Consider the following 17517-nt stretch of genomic DNA (forward strand, 5'->3'; position numbering starts at 1 on the left):
TGTGCATGCCTGATTTGGAAGATCGCGCCTATAGTTCAACGCTGTTGTTCATGCTTGTCTTGCAGGAATACATTTGCCCCCGGTGTCAGTCGGGTTTCATTGAAGAATTGGCGCAGGGTCCCCCGGATCACTCTATGTAAGTTTTCTATGCTGACAGGCTACTTTGTCTGACAGGTCGCGTACGCTGAACCGTCCGCGCTGGAACATTGACCCCTGTACCGTTCGTGAAGTTGTAAACGTACACGCTAAGTTTCGCCTCGCGGGGACAAGTTTTGTATTTAAGCCAGGCGCGGTGTGCCTAGCCATCTTATCGTCCTCGTTCACATCGGAAACACATACGCTAGTATTGGGCTTTTACACATACGAACAAGTGATGTCACAGCAGTGAAACTCATTAGGGCATGAAACATTAAAAACATACCCAACAGTACTTTAATGCTAAGCTTCTGCAGTTGCCTTAAATTTTGCTGACCGTATTGGCTCATCTCGACCAAAAATTTTGTTGGAGGAGGAAAGGTGGTTTTTGAAATTATGTGCAGTCGTTCTAACAGTTCATTGTGCAGTGGCATCATTATTAAATTTTCGCAATTATATCCTTAGTGAACGAATGAGAAGTGTCGTACGGGTGGCGTTTTCGTATTTGGTGCTTGCTTGAGCACAGAGTATTAAATTTTTGTTTGAAATATTTACACCTCATTTTTCTAAGTCGTCGTGTACGAAGCAGGGAGACTATGTAAGTATTCAAACATGGTAGGAGTGCACAGTACTTGACTCAGAAGTTTTTATAAGGTTCCCTTCTTTTGCAGAGAGGACTCTGATGATGATTTAGACCATGCTGCACAATTTAGAGAGGTGAGTTTGTACTTGGTGGTGCAGTGCATGTGATTGTCTTTGAAAAATACACGCCTCATGTTTATTAAAGTAGTCCACAAATTCTGTACAGCATAAATACGAGAGCTGCGAATAGGCGCTAGCGAAAAAACTACAAAAGTTCATTCTATGTTGCAGTTCGCGCTCCTTTTTCGCAGATGTGTTGATGGTGTTCACATATCTGCCTTAGAAAGCCAAACATTTGTGTTGCTCCTTAGCATGCATGTGAATGCACTGCCTGAAGTTCATGCATTACATTATCCAATGCTGTGGAAGATGCTCATGTGTTAAGTTCCGAGAAAGATGTAGTTGTGCACCGCATTAGCTTGGGGGCTGTGGCATTGTGCTGCTGAGCTAGATGAACCTGGGTTCGATCCTGGCCATGGCGGCTGCATTTTGGTGGGGGCAAAATACGTAAATGCCTATGTACTTATATTTAAGTGCACACTAAACAACCCCAGGTGGTCATAATTAATCCGAAGGCCCTCACCATAGTGTGTCTCATAATCAGATTGGTGATTTGGCGCGTCAAACCCCAGAATTAAATTTTTAATAGTTCTACATATTGATAGAACCGGTACCTGGGGACTGCAACTAGCAACCATCATTGCAGCAGGCATAATTTAATACAAAGATTGTAGAGGGAAGTGTGGTTCTGAAGTTTAGTCACTAGGGGACTTGCACATAGTGCATGCATATATTGTCATGTAGTGGTAATGGTGAAGAAAGCAGCAAACCTGGGAATGAAGTAACTAGTGTTTTATTAGGCGAACCTGTGCCCTCAAAAACGGGCTACACTCAAAGAACGGCGATAGCGGCGAGCGCAGTCAGTGATCGGCGAAAATCTGATCTGTAGGGTCAAGCGCGTTGGCTTTTATACTCGAGTCGTCGATGGTTCCAGAGTAACTGGTGGTGCCCGCGTGTCTTCCAGAAAGTTCTACACAATTGGCGCTGCACATGCAATCGGATTACACAAGCTTCGGTGACAACAGAACCATCGATAACATTCGAGAAACTTCCAGTGCATGCGGGTACTTCCTGCGCTGAGCGATAACATTTGTTAGACGGTGAAAAGCACTCATCCCGAAAAGATAAACAAGTCTACATGTCAATGTTTACAATTTTCATGGATTTGTTAGCGATGCACATTAATGATTCTTTTATCAATTTGATTGTATTGCATGGCATGCTCGCCTCACAACTCTTAGAGTAGGTAAATGTTTTACACTCACAGTGAAATTATTTCGTTATGCAATTTGTACTGCATAAATAATTGGAATGCATCATGTAACCGCACAAAAACAAGGGACAAAGAAGGAACACACAGGACAGGCGCGGATGTCCCTTGTTTTTGTGCGGTTACATGATGCATTCCAATAATGACCACCAACTAGCCCGCTTATCCCTGTTAAATATGCTGCATAAGTAAGTCCTAACACCTTATTTTGCTTTGAATGTTCTGGAAATGAAGTTGTAGAAATGAGAGTAATTGTTGCCACGCAAAGAACTCATGATAAACAGTTCAGAAAGGTTTATAAGAATGCACCAGATTGTCTGAAGCCAGAAGGAAGAAGTTTAGGCAAATCTGTGTACTGCCCATCGCTCCCATGCGAGCTGCATTGATGGCATATGCAGAAACTAGCAACAGATTTCGCTCCAGTAACCTTAATCTGAAACTCTGTGGCAATGGTAGGGCAACTTACAGTGCCGTTTGGCCTCTGTGACAGCATCAGCCAATAGGTTCACACAGTGTAAAAAGCCGAGACTGCTGAACACTGCAAGATATGGTGTGGTCTTTCCATGCTTTTGATGCTATGCATTGCTGCCAGGAATGTCTCTTGTGTCTGTAGCAGAGCTGAATGAGGCTACAGAGAAGCCCTGTGGAAATGTTTGTTCACCTCTTGAACTGGATGCTGCTTGTATAGAGAGGAGCTGAGCGACAGATAGGCTGACCACAGTAGCTGTTGATTGTCTACCGGTTTTCTCTTTTCCTACCAACGAGGGAAGAAAAAAAAAGATGAGAAAAGAATGTGTCAGTGTAAATGCAGTGACTTTTTTAAGATATGCAGCTAGATACCCACTTGTGCTGTGCAGCTTTGGAACAGTACGATAATGGATGTGCTGCGGAGACTGGATCGTGGTCCTGGTGGCATGGTGGAGGATAACCTGTCGCCAGATGCACCGTCCTCGTCAGCTTCGGACTCCATGGTGCGGCGGAGATCACCGGGACGGGCGGGCCGCAGGCCACATCCTGAAAGCCAGGGGAGGCAGCCCCTGGAAGGGTGGGACCCTTGTGACCATTATTGTGTGTAGTAGGGAAGTGTAGCCATGTGTCAAAAAATTACGTAATATGGTATGTAATACATAATTACGGTACATAATATAGTGGTGGAACAGCTGCGCCAAACTGCGCTGAGAGCAACCCTTTGTGCCAAAATGTCATCTTAGCGGAAAATTGCGCATGAGCCTGCGCCAAAGTATGCATAAAAGCGATACCCTCCTTCCGCCGATGCTTCGCAGCTATAAAAACTGAAATTAAAACCAACAGCACGCTATCATCATCATTGCAAAAGGAAGCAGGGATCCGTGCATAGTTTCTCACTGTGTAGTGAGAAGCTCTATGAGCTTGTCAGAGTCATCAGGTTCATGGTTTGTGTGTTTTTGTTTGACGGACATGCAATGTGGTGCTGCTGCACCGCTTTGATGCCGCATTATTTCGGTGCTTATTGAACGCACGTGATACCGTGCAGTTTGTCGAAGTAGGACGTCACATTCCAGTATTAAAAGTAAACTTTTTTGATGTTTATAGGTGATAGTGGGGCTTCACAAAAGAACCGATGCAATCGGAATTGCATGTGGTGTACAGTTAAGAATGGCATCTAGCATTGATTGCGATTGCAAATTATTAGACAGCTATACGAAGTAAAAACCGTAGTTATATAGGTTGTGTAAACTTGTAATCATTCGCTTACTAAATTAACAAGCATGGTGTCACACGCATGCAAACATGAACACATCTGACCCGATGACAGTGGAAACTAGCTATCGGAAAGCTAGAATGAGGAAGCATGGCAGCAGTAGTGAGCGAATTGACTTTCATATTGCCTCTTGCTTCAACTTGAACTAAGCGGCGAAGACACAGCGCACACTAAGCTATCAGCACTCGGTGCGTGCTCTCTGTCCCTATCGCAGACTGCTTTCAAGATAGCGCCTCCGCAGCTGTGGCATACTCAGAAGCTGCAAAAGTAGGACGCCCCCCTCCCCCTAATGCCTTGTGCGTGATGAAAGATGGCGTGCTTTCTCTTCGCTTTCCTCCGATGCGAGCGTGATATTAAGCTGCCATATAATTGCTATCACAATAATAAACCACAGTACAGTCGCCGACCGTTTATTCGGACCTCACGGGGACTGTGGAAATGTCCGAATAAACAGGTGTCCGAAAAAGCAGATTATGAAAAAAAAAATGAAATCCTTTATTTCCACGCACTTATTCGGGCTCGGCAGTAGGCTTGAAGAAATCGCGAATGCGCCGTCGCACGCTGTTCCGTTTACGCGCAATCAGATAAGCCTGAATCTCGCAGAGGGTCATACGGAAAGCACAGTCACTGCTCGTACACGCTCCACATGCGACGGCAGCGTAGCACATGGTGCGTCAACTTCCGACTCGGTCATCGTCCGGCGGTGCAGCAGAAACCTGACGAATGATCTCGCCGTCGTCGAGTTCTGCGCATGTCAGTACAGCAGTGTCAGCACCTGTGAAACTGTCAATGAGGCGGTGTCCGGAATCGCAATGCAACCACTGCGCAGGTCTCGGCAGAACATTTTCCGCGTCAGTAGGGAGCACATCGGAAGGCGACAAGTCTTAGGCCTCCCGGCAACCGCTTGCCGGCATTCTCCAGCACAGTCTGCGCGGGCACTGTCGGCGCCATTAGACCTTTGACGCGATGTTTACGTATGCCGCGTTGGCTCACCGAAACCTCGACACGGCACACAAAGCAAACACCACCGTGCCGACACAAGTCGCACAAATGAAAAACGCGGCCTGCTCGCAGCGTCAGCGAAGAAACAAATCAGCTGCTGGATTGTCTTGACATGGCTTACTGAGCTGAAACCGGAACTGCTGCAGAGCCACTCTAACCAGGCAGAAACGATGATGATGAGCGGGGATTTCCAGTAGCGCCACTTCGTGGGGCAGCAAAGAAGCTCCGTTCAAAACAAAAATGGCGTTCAGCACGTCGAACCTTGCACCGGTCAGAGTCGGTACATGGTGCTCTCGACCGAGTTGGCTCAAGGAGTGTCCGAAAAATCAGACGAGAGGTTGCAAAGTGTCCGAACTTTCGGCAGTTGTTATACATTATGGTCTATGGGGAGAACGGCGGTGCCGCGAGGCTGACCGAATAATCGGGCATGTCCGAATTTTCGGAGTCCGGAAAATTGGTCGGCGACTGTATAGCCTAGGCCATCTTAAATACCTGGATTTCTCGTTACGGCGTACCACACACCGTAACGACAGACGGAGGAAGACAATTTGACTCGTCCCTCTATCAAGCTCTCTCCCATCTTCTAGGTGTAACACTCATACGAACAACAGCTTATCACCCAAGTTCCAATGGCATGGTAGAATGCTTCACTCGTGAACTAGAACAGCATAAAGCTGTGTGAAGATTCTGGGTGCCCTTATCCACGAGAAGGGAGGTGCGGCCACCTGGCTGAAGAAACTTGAGGTGAGGTGGAAGCAAGTCCTGCACCTCTCGTGGAGGATAGCCCAGCAGAGTGGAGGGGCAGGCACACAAACGGCACGTACACTGGTCATGGCCACCTCCGCATCCTGTGCTTGCAACTTGCTTCAACCTCACTGAGGAACTAGAAGAAAAGCTCCAGAGATTTCACCGTGAAAGCTTAGGAGTTGGGACAGTACTTCCTTGCCACACCAGAATCGAGGAGCTCCACCACTATTAAGCCCTCCCACCGCTGCTAGAATGGCTGAACAATAGCAGCGTCGTTTCAACCGTGCAGGATGCCTCCTTTTCCAAATTGAAGGTAAACAGACGGGCAAAACAGATGACACGCATGATTTACTTCCAAGAATGGCACCATGGAATGATGTGCAGTTACAGGTTGCCAAACCCATCATCTGCCACCTGCGCAAGGACAACCGCTTATCTCGCAGGGCGGCGATTGCCAGAAGAGTCGATGACCAGAGGACGCTATATTCACTGACGCCGCGTGGGACTCAGTGACAACATCAGGAAGGATGTGGTTTTTCGACCCCAAGAAGAGTTACCAATTAAGACAATAGAACTTCACGCCATCCTGTTTACCTTGCAGAGACTGAAAGAGACCAACAATGACGGGGCACATAACAGCTGGACAATAATAATTTACACTGACTGTGCTGGAGGCCTTGAATCACTTTCAGGACCTCCCTGGGTTGGTACTTGGGAGTACCGTATAAAAAAAGCTACTTTGGATCTTGATGGGTCTTACATGGCTGAGATGGGCATGAATGGGGTCCTTGTGCATGCCGGTAGTGTCAGCAACAGCACGGCCCGGGACGCGGCAAGGGAGCTGCTACACCATGCTTGTCTGCTCCAATGGACAATGTCCCTACTGCACCACAGTTCATGGGATCGGAAGATGTCAGAGAGCAGGGCAAGTTAGAGGTGAAAAGGCACCTTCTGGCAAGGGTGCCACGCAACACACACCCTCTTCCCAAAGGACTTTCTTGCTGCGCTCAGGTCCTGATCCACAAAGCCAGGACAGAAGCAGCCCTAACAGGGGATGTGCTGGCCTGGTGGAGGACCACGTCAAGGCAAACACGGAACGCCAGAAACACTGCCGAGAAGAGTGTGCTTCCGCAGGATTAATTAGCTTCCCATGCACCGCTTGCTGTCACTTATCAGACGTGCAACATGGGAGGGCACCTTAGTTTACACAATTTGCTGTGGGGATGTCATGGCCTGGAAGAGACGAGAGGGGAAAAAAAAAAAGTAGAGCAGCAGGACAAAGCAACAGAAAGCTGCATTGGGAGTTTTTCATGTTGCTCTACCATTTTCTCATTGACACTTTTCATCGAATTATAATATTTGAGAAGTTGATTAATTAATTAGGACTAAATATGTAATTAGGTAGAATGAAAAGGAAATGATCTGAATATCTCCAAGCGACGACAAACATTCCTTTGGTTCTGTCCAGCTATATGGCATTCACATATTTTTAAACTCTGCCTAAATTTAGCTGGGACACCCTGTATAATCAGTGGGCAGGTTTATTTACCATGTTCAAAAGTTTTGTCCCCTCTAAAGCACAAGTTATGTGCCCACTGATGAAGCCTACCCGCTCGAATTTATGGTGTGAATCTTATTTTTCAGTATCATTCACCAGATTTTTGCCAACCTCACTGGAACTACAGGTGAATATCAATGCTCAGTACACTTATGGCTTGATTGATGGTGGTTCAATAGCCTGAATTAAGTGCTTTTCTTCCTTAACCTTGCAGGTTTCATCTCCAACCAAGGTCTTCCAGTGTGAGTATCAATAAAGCGCTTTAGCCAAGCATTATTTGTTTGGGTTTTTCACTTCCACATAATTTTTAGTGAGAACATGAGATAAAGGCATAAAGCAAGAGAACATACAGGGTCTGTGCTTGTTTAGCCTTGCAGCATGTTCATTTTTTTCTTTGCGCGTTCATCTTGCTTGCACATTAGTGCAATTTAATGATGCAAAGTTAAGTCGTGCTCCCACAACCTTCCAATTCTTGCTCTATAAGGCATGTATATTGAAAAGAAAGATGCATCATAAGGTAGGGGTGTACAAATATTGCGTATCACTGAATCAGTGATCGTTCGAAAAATTGGACTCTCGAATAGAATACCTACCGCTCTATTTTTTGATATATTCGGTGTAGAGACCTGCGCAGTGCCACATGTCGCGTGCGCTGCAGAGCCCTTGTGCTCGATGCTGCCCTAGCGAGCGCTTCATTTTTCGTCCCAAAAGGACCGCCAAACATGCCACAGACGAGCTGCCCTGGCTGACACGGATGGATGGATGGGTGGATGTTATGAGATTCCCCTTTGGAACGGGGTGGGGGGTTGCGCCATCAAGCGCTTGCTATTTTATTGCCTAATGTCCTGCGTATGCTGAAAAAAGAAAGAAAGAAAAGGAAGAAAGTTTTGGCGAATTTCCATACCCAAACATTTTGAACCTCTATTGTGAACTTAGTTTCTGTAGGCCTCTGTTGTTTGTCGTCTCCCTACTTTTGTTCTACCAATCTTCCAATCGCCTCTTACTAATTTCTGTTGTGGACATGTTTACGTTCCCCCTGCTCTCGCTGAACCCAAGGGCTCCAAGGAGGCCAGTAATTCCTAAATATACCGCTGGGCAGATGTCTTCACATTATAAGAAAACGTGCTCCATTGTTGCCCTAGCTTTCCCACAGTAATATTCTTATGTCTCTTTATAATTGCGTGTTATAAGGCATCCTAATCTCACTTTGAAATGTAGTGAGCTTCCCTTTGAGTTACCATAAATTGTTTCTTTCCCGTTTTTGTTTTTTCCTCTTAAGCAGTTACTCATGGCAGGTTTCTTTTCTATTGCTACCACCCATGAGGTTATCTCAGACTTTCTTTTTGCTTGACGTTCTTTGTTGATGTGTTGCTCAACATACAGGCCGCGCAGTTGCTGGTAAGCTTTGTAGTTTTTTTCCTCCACTGTGTATCAATGTTATTCCTGTACAAATACCTGAACACTCTCCCAGCCCATTTACTTTCTTCCATATTCCTCAGTCGTTCGTGATAATTAATTTTACTGTGAGCTTCCCTCACTTCAACACTCGCTGCGTGTGCTCCCTGAGGTCAGCCTGATGCGGGGATCGCACACACAGCGACTGAACGCCCCAATTTGTAGCACAGCACCAGGTCAGCTGGGGCCACCTCTGTCGGTACAAGGTTTGTCCGGGTCGGCAGTACGAATTGAAATAATGACGCGACAGGGACAGAAGGAATGTGAACAAAAGCAGTTTGTATTTTGTAAAGTGAGAAAGCATGCGCGAAGATTGAGCCGCCGATAGGCATGCAGATCGTGTTGGATACACTTGCTGACGAACTTCACGCCACTTTGAGAGCTGTCCCCGCTTGTGTTATCTCGGGACGAATCGCTGAGGAGCCACCCGTACAAACATATTAGCGGCAAGCATTCCGTGATGGCTTGTGGCCCAATACCACATCGGCCAGCGGCTAATTTTCTCTTTGGCCCGCACTGCCTCGCCCATTAGGCCTGATCGCTGCTGCTTCACAGGGCGTTGGCGACTACAGTTGTGGTTTGGTGCCAAATTGACGCAGATCTATTCGCCACAGCCGTACGACACTCGGAGAGCTGACAAATAACCTAGGAAACGAAAGCAAGAGGTGGTGGATGAACGGAGAGGAAGAGAAGGAGGTGTAGCGAGCGTCGTAAACTTGTCGTGCCCGTCCAGATTCCAGATTCTTTGACAGGTGGCAAATCATGTAGAACCTGACACACGGACGGCGCCTGCTCATCTGCTCACGTTGGCCCACTACCAAACTGAGAACCTCATCGATATTCACTACAACAAAACGTCACCAATTCTCTGGTTTCAGAGGGGGAAAGAAGCGCTTGATTCTGTTCAACAAAAACTCCTGATAAAAAAATTTTTTTTCAGGCCTTCATATTTTAGACTGAAGCTGTAATCAGCGCTGGCATATAAATTGGGTGATCCCTTTAATAAGAATAGACTGAACTGTATATCTTTGTTTCTATGTACCTATGTGACTCATAGCTTTGCTACATTTTTGTTATGCAATGCTAGGATACCCCCACACATGTGCAGCACCGTACTTGCCCAAAATTTGTAAGCAATAAATTTTGTGAAAAATATAGATATTTCATATTTTAATTGATATTTGGCTTTTTGTTCTTGATTTGATACTCTATCAGAAATTCGGTATTTGCACACCCCTAATCATATATGATCCTCGGCATCACTAGTTTTGTATTTTTGTCATGAAGAGTCTATCGCTTTAAAGCATTTTGTGATAATGCAGCAGACACATTGCTATAATGACGCTTATTTGTCACTTGCGGTAGTTGGTAAGCTATTTGTTTGGCATGTTGGACACCTTGTTGCTGACTGGTTGTATCCGCTCACTCTCAAAGCAGGCTGGTTAACCTGCATGGCAACCCTGGAGACTATGCCTGGGGCCGAGGGGGCCTGGATGCTGTCATAACACAGGTGCCACAGTTTTTAATGCTTGAGCTATTTTGCTAGGTTTTTAGTGGTTGGCAGACAACAATGTAACATGCTAGAGGATAACGAGTAGGGAAGAGAGGAAAGTGTTGAGAAAAAAGCACATGGTGTGGAGAAGACAGAGAGAGAAGTGCATGTGCAATGAAGAGAGAGGTGTCTGATTGGTTAGCATAGGCAGTGATGTCACGTATGTAGGAGCAGAAGGGAAATAAGGAGCGTGAGCACCAGCTCTATCCTCTCCATGTGAAAAACACAGCAAGGTGACATGAGCTTTCATTAACTTTGATGGTCATCTTCTGTGGTTTCTACCAGAGCTTTTAGGCAAAGCAGTATTGACGTAAGAGTACAATACACACATGATGTAGACACGGGCAGTTTCAGGGTGCTTAAAATGTGAAATTTTTATCACCTATCTATAACGCAGCTGGACAAAACCTCAGCCAGATCTGCATGGTGCATTTTAGTGTGGAAACCAAAGACAGTTCATTGAATGATGGCTTTGACATGGGCTTGTACATCATCACCTCGACTTCTTGTTGAGTTATGAAAAAAAGAAAAATGCTCTCTCTCTCTCTCTCTCTCGGTTGAATAACTTTGTTTGCATGTACAGATTTTTGTAATCATTTTTGCACTTCAGTCTGTACAAAAAATTTTTTTGCAGCAGTCTTAGTAAAAGGCATACCTCAGTGCCCTGTTAAGAAATGAGGTGAACAAAATGTAACTGTCTTTCTGTAATAGTTCCTCAAAAAACCCTGTAAAATCGTGCCAAACATTTTTCAATGTTTCGTCAAATGGAGAGTGACATTGTAACTTAAATATGCTCGTCCTCCTGCCAGAGATATTTTTTTTTGAGCTTGCTTTACATCACGTTAACTTCAAGTGCAATAGCTATTTCATGGCTTTCATCAAGCTAATGAAAGCTGTTCTTAGCATAAGGATCAGTGCAAAGCTGCAGAATTACTGCTGTGCAAAGCAGTTACATGAGCACTGGTATAAGGTTAGAAAACTAGCCTTATCAGGCCACCTTGCCATGCTACGGATGCAAGCCCCTGTTTAATCGCATTCATAGCTGGCCAGAAACTTTGACCAGCTTACCAGAGAAATAGCAGAAGCTGCAGAGATTGGCAATATCAGTCTTTTAATTGGAGGCGGAAATGTTTTTGTTGCGTTAGCTGTCTGTGTCAGTTGAACTTGCGGTGTTGATTTGTTCTCCCTTCCTTTTGTTTGGTAATATATATATCTGTTCTCGTGCAATTAATACTCAATTCTTAATGCTTGCTGTGTCTGGGGCTGCCAGCCTTTCAGAAAAAGATGGTGCCAGATTTGTAGATTTTAACCCGGCATTGGTTCATGGTGTGACAGCCATCATCATGTGCCATTTGCAGCTCCTGAATCAACTGGACGGGACAGGGCCGCCTCCTTTAGCGAAAGACAAGATTGAGCAGATTCCCACTGTCAAGATTGTCCAGGAGCAAGTTGGTGAGTATAGATACATTCATTGTGCTGCAGCTGAAGTGATTTTGACACGGTGCATATTTCCAAGCGGTACCTTTTGTAATCGTCCGCTTGCTGTAGTGAACACACTTCTGTGAAGGAGGTGTGCTGGATGTTTGCACTTAAATATTGGGAGTGCAGTGCAAGATACTGGAACATCAATAGTACCTGCTGCTCTTTTGTGTTGGCTACAGTGCAAGTAAAATGAGACTTTGAGCTCAGTGTGAATTGCTCTTGGCAAAGGAGCTTGCTGAGGCTCATTTTCAGGAGCTTAGAAGGGTGATGGTTTGGGCTAGTTAGTTTTCCATGAAGCTGTGTGCTGCAGTGCAAAGTGGTACAAGGGACACAGAAAAGTGCTTGTCCTCATTTTTCTTTGTCCCTTGTTCCGCTTTGTGCTGCACCACACAGCCTTGAGGAGCTGTATTGCACTCAACACACTTTACAAACAGATCTGCGTAAACATATAGTTGCAAAGTGTTTGGACAGGACCGTGGGCACAACACAGGGTCGTGCGCTTTCATAGTATATTCGTATACAGTTTATTTTATTTTATTTATTTTATTGTACCCTCAAGGTCGAAGTATTACAGAGGGGAGTGGGTAAGAGAGATATACTTAAGTAAATAACAAAGCAGCAAAAGGTGTTTAGTTATTACAACAAAATTGATAAGTTGATTGTATCTGGGAGTGATGATGTCTGATATGGCCGAACGAAACTTTGAGTTGTCCTCTGCTGCGACAACTATGCCGAGAACGTGGTTCCATTCCTGAGATGTCCTAGGAATAAATGATTCGGGATGGGTTGTGGTGTGGCATTGAATTTTTCCAATCATACTGCTATGATCAATGCGAGAGGAAATGTAGGTAGGAGATGACATGAAATTATAGCGCAGGTAGGAATTGTGGAAATATAGTTTATGAAATAAAGCAAGGAGAAAGCACTTACATTGGACTTATAGAGGAGCAAGTAGCAAAGTGTTTTTCATGGCAGTTACGCTTGATGCGCAGCTATAATTGCTATAAATGAAACACGTGGCATTGTTTTGGACTTGTTCAAGTGATCGAATAAGGGTTTCAAAGTGCGGGTCCCAGATGGATGAGGTGTACTCAATCATTTTACTCAATTAAGCGTTTAGTATTCAATTAATTTTAATGATGTAGGGGCAGAAGAAACATTTTGGTGAAGATAACCTACCATGCGGTTAGTATTGTTAATTACCTTATCGATGTGGAACGACCAGGAAAGTGACGAGGTTATGTGGACGTCTAGGTACTTATAGGAGGTTACAACTTCCAGGGAAGTATTATTAAGGTTATAGTATGGTAGAGAAATATTCTGCGAGTTACACATATACATATACATTTAGTTCTCTTCAGTTGCGTTAACCATACGTCACATAAGCTGACATAAGGAAGTATAATATGGATAGAATTGAACATGCTCTCAGGAACGGAGGAAGCCTAAAAACAGTGAAGAAGAAACTAGGAATTGGCAAGAATCAGGTGTTTGCATTAAGAGACAAAGCCTGCAATATCATTACTAATATGGATGAGATAGTTCAAGTGGCTGAGGAGTTCTATAGAGATTTATACAGTACCAGTGGCACCCACGACGATAATGGAAGAGAAAATAGTCTAGAGGAATTCGAAATCCCACAGGTAACTCCGGAAGAAGTAAAGAAAGCCTTGGGAGATATGCAAAGGGGGAAGGCAGCTGGGGAGGATCAGGTAACAGCAGATTTGTTAAAGGATGGTGGGCAGATTGTTCTAGAGAAACTGGCCACCCTGTATACGCAATGCCTCATAACGTCGAGCGTACCGGAATCTTGGAAAAACGCTAACATAATCCTAATCCATAAGAGAGGGGACGCCAAAGACTTGAAAAATTATAGACCGATCAGCTTACTGTCTGTTGCCTACAAACTATTTACTAAGGTAATCGCAAATAGAATCAGGAACACCTTAGACTTCTGTCAAGCAAAGGACCAGGCAGGATTCCGTAAAGGCTACTCAACAATAGATCATATTCACACTGTCAATCAGGTGATAGAGAAATGTGCGGAATATAACCAACCCTTATATATAGCTTTCATTGATTACGAGAAAGCCTTTGATTCTGTCGAAACCTCAGCAGTCATGGAGGCATTACGGAGTCAGGGTGTAGACGAGCCGTATGTAAAAATACTGAACGATATCTATAGCGGCTCCACAGCCACCATAGTCCTCCGTAAAGTGTGTGTGTGTGTGTGTCCGTAAAGAAAGCAACAAAATCCCAATAAAGAAAAGCGTCAAGCAGGGAGATACGATCTCTCCAATGCTATTCACAGCGTGTTTACAGGAGGTATTCAGAGACCTGGATTGGGAAGAAATGGGCATAAAAGTTAAGGGAGAATACCTTAGTAACATGCGATTCGCTGATGATATTGCCTTGCTTAGTAATTCAGGGGACCAACTGCAATGCATGCTCACTGACCTAGAGAGGCAAAGCAGAAGAGTGGGTCTAAAAATTAATCTGCAGAAAACGAAAGTAATGTTTAACAGTCTCGGAAGAGAACAGCAATTTACAATAGGCAGCGAGGCACTGGAAGTCGTAAGGGAATACATCTACTTAGGGCAGGTAGTGACGGCGGATCTGGATCATGAGACGGAAATAATCGGAAGAATAAGAATGGGCTGGGGTGCGTTTGGCAGACATTCTCAGATCATGAACAGCAGGTTGCCATTATCCCTCAAGAGAAAAGTTTATAATAGCTGTGTCTTACCAGTGCTCACCTACGGGGCAGAAACCTGGAGGCTTACGAAAAGGGTTCTACTTAAATTGAGGACGACGCAACGAGCTATGGAAAGAAGAATGATACGTGTAACGTTGACGGATAAGAAAAGAGCAGATTGGGTGAGGGAACAAACGTGAGTTAATGACATCTTAGTTGAAATCAAGAAAAAGAAATGGGCATGGGCAGGACATGTAATGAGGAGGGAAGATAACCGATGGTCATTAAGGGTTACGGACTGGATTCCAAGGGAAGGGAAGCGTAGCAGGGGGCGGCAGAAAGTTAGGTGGGCGGATGAGATTAAGAAGTTTGCAGGGACAGCGTGGCCACAATTAGTACATGACTGGGGTTGTTGGAGAAATATGGGAGAGGCCTTTGCCCTGCAGTGGGCGTAACCAGGCTGATGATGATGATGATGATGATGACATCAGTTAGAGATAATGTTTTTATCATCTTGTCAGAATTCGTTATCAGATTTGTCTGAGATTTCACGGAGGTTAAGTCATCTGTGAAAAGGTAAATACAGTCGAACCCTGCTATATCGAACTCACAAAAAAACTCCTGTCAGTTCGATATAGAGCATAATTGGATATAAGCCTGCTAAATAATTGGATGTCATAATAGCACATACCATTTATAAGATCGCTTTATTGATGAAACTTGCTCAGTTTCCCATGAAATAGTCCACTATTTTCTTCTGCTTGGGCAATTTCTCTGCCTGCAACACACGCATGACTCCCCATTGTCTAAGGAGTCAAAGCAGCTGTGGCTGCAACCTTCCGCATTCACGCAGAAGCACCGGACTAGTGCGGACGCACCAATCACTTCAGAGGATGTGGACAAAGGACCGTCGTTGCTTTCCTCATTGTGCCCACTTTCGCTTGTGCTCGGTACGATGTCGACAATGTAGTCTTTGTTTTCGGGCTCTCCCGTGGTCGCGACACCATCATTTGCACTCACAAACTCGTCCACCGTTGATTCGTCAACCGCTTCCGGAAATTTTGACAGCTTCGGCAACTAAACTTCGGCAACGCCAGCAATGACTTCGTCGCACTAATCAGAATTTAGTCATCACCGAGCATGCGGGAGACGGCACGGCTGAAGTGATTTCGGATGAACCATTCGTACACGGCTGTGTGTAACGCTTGTGCTCCACGGGCGCCGATTTGCGATTGTCTGCTTTAGCCCTAATCTCCCCCCTTATTCAAGATCGCGCTGCGAGTGCTCCTCGGAATCTCGCACGCTGTGGCAACATCTGACTTCTCACCGCGTTCGACCAGATTTATGATTTTGAACTTCACGATGAAAGGCGAATTCTGCCGCTCTATCATGGCAACACTGCTGGAGAAGGCCCACAAGGCGAACACACAACGAAACTGAAAAGCAGTGCGACAACTCGCACTTTCGCCTTCTTGCACGACGAGGGCACATGAGCCTCTGATTGGCTGTCTGAACAAGCGCTGCGGGCAGGCCAGGATCATTTTTTGCAGGGAGGCGCGGTCACGGTAGGGAGAGTGGTTGGATGGAGCCGTGCCGCCAGGTAACCTTCTCGCTGCGAGGGAAAGCCAACTTCTTGGGGCACTTTTCCGCCGTTTGACGTTCGGTGTATCGGGAGGCGCTGCTATTTTTGTTCGATGTAAGCGTAATTTTTGCTATATATGCCGTATTTACACGATTGTAAGTCGACCACTTTTTTAAAATTTGAAAGTCTGAAGTTGGGGGCAACGTTCTTAGACATACTTCAGTTTCGCAGCTCCCTATGTGTGGCCGCAATGGGTGTCACTGAAACTACCGGCGCTGCAGTCGTGTCTTTTGTCATGCGCCGCGCGTTGTTTGCTCCTGCTGCGACGCGTAGTTTGCACCAACAGGCCTGTAGGCGCTTATCCGTCGGTAAATGTAGTTTAGATACGCAGTCTGAGTTTTGTGACAAACCTGCCGTGCGTAAGTAATGGGGACTTCACGGTGTCTGTGCACTATCGGCGCTGCAGGGACGTATCTCTCACGCAGCGTGCATAGTCTATTCCTGCGATGTCATTTCTGCGCTGGGTCGTTTTCCCCAACTGACCTGTGCCGTTCGCTCTTTGATGACTGTGTTTTGGCTGCCCAAACAATATTTTATGCCAAGGACCTTTGAATGACATGTCTTGTTAGTCTTTAGAGGCTGCAACTACACCGCAAATGAGCGGTCGTGCACTGCGATTCCGCTTTTCAACCAACCTTTTCTCTATAAAAGTGCCACGGTGCTCCCTTCAGCGGGGGCTTTGTTTTTTGCTGCTTATTCTTAAGATGTGTATTAATTGAAGACGGCGAGCACCTGTGCAGACGTAGGGACATTAACGCATCACGCCAGCAGTCGCTTGAGACAGCGCTAGGGTGAATTGATCCACCCCCGTCAACGCTTCTTCGCCTAATAAATTTAATTGACACAGGTATTTTTTATAGTTGTCCGCAGATATAATGGGACATGCAAATAAGTTGGAAGTGATCTGTGAGCAGTGACAAGGACGAAGTTAAATACTATGAACATATTTATGTCAAAGCTTAATTCATTTTCTTTTTGATGAACAAAATGAACAACAAACACAGTGACACTTTTTATTTACTTTGTGCAAAAAAGTAATTTTTAGCTACTTTTGCTCAAAGCAGTTTTGCCCACTTTCTGGCTGCCTGCACCTGCTCTGTCAGCTAGTTATTGACGCTAGCTACGCGTCAAACTACGCTAGCTCACCTGTTCATATTTGTGCTTGAGCAAATGGTTGCGTACACACCTCAGGGCATGTGGCACATCACACAGGAAATAAAGGTACGCGCGCTCAGGTAGGCATGGATGTGGAATCTTGTGAGAAAGTGAGGTTACGCTGCCACTGATTCCCATCTGCTGCCACATTGACCGATTGTTCCCAGCTCTGTCACTGACTACGGCGATCACCATAGCACCATGTTTATGCAATTGCATTATTTCTTGCAACAGCAGCTCTGCTAAAATCCTGCCAGGCGCAGCACCTTTTGTGGCAAAGGTGGTAATCGGTTGCACTCAGCTCTCCAGAAGTGGTACGAACATCAGCACGAGCGCATGATCTGCAAGTTGGTCAGTTCCTTCATTTGAAAATACCACCGT

At 45.4% G+C, this 17517-nt stretch overlaps 1 protein-coding gene across 4 annotated transcripts in view; it reads left to right on the forward strand.

Annotated features, from left to right (window-relative positions):
* Positions 1-17517, forward strand: part of Iru (E3 ubiquitin-protein ligase Iruka) — a 30293-nt gene that overhangs the window by 675 nt on the left and 12101 nt on the right. Inside the window, exons 2-9 of one of the 4 annotated variants that reach the window (XM_065427521.1) lie at positions 66-136; positions 707-733; positions 807-852; positions 2965-3152; positions 7242-7282; positions 7370-7397; positions 10045-10120; positions 11521-11614. In XM_065427521.1, the coding sequence (XP_065283593.1) occupies positions 66-136; positions 707-733; positions 807-852; positions 2965-3152; positions 7242-7282; positions 7370-7397; positions 10045-10120; positions 11521-11614 (571 nt within the window). The remainder of the gene's footprint in view (positions 1-65; positions 137-706; positions 734-806; positions 853-2964; positions 3153-7241; positions 7283-7369; positions 7398-10044; positions 10121-11520; positions 11615-17517) is intronic. The other 3 variants (XM_065427522.1, XM_065427523.1, XM_065427524.1) reach the window with 3 other exon arrangements.

The sequence above is a fragment of the Dermacentor albipictus genome, chromosome 2 (genome assembly GCF_038994185.2).
Source record: "Dermacentor albipictus isolate Rhodes 1998 colony chromosome 2, USDA_Dalb.pri_finalv2, whole genome shotgun sequence".
NCBI classification, from domain to species: domain Eukaryota; kingdom Metazoa; phylum Arthropoda; class Arachnida; order Ixodida; family Ixodidae; genus Dermacentor; species Dermacentor albipictus.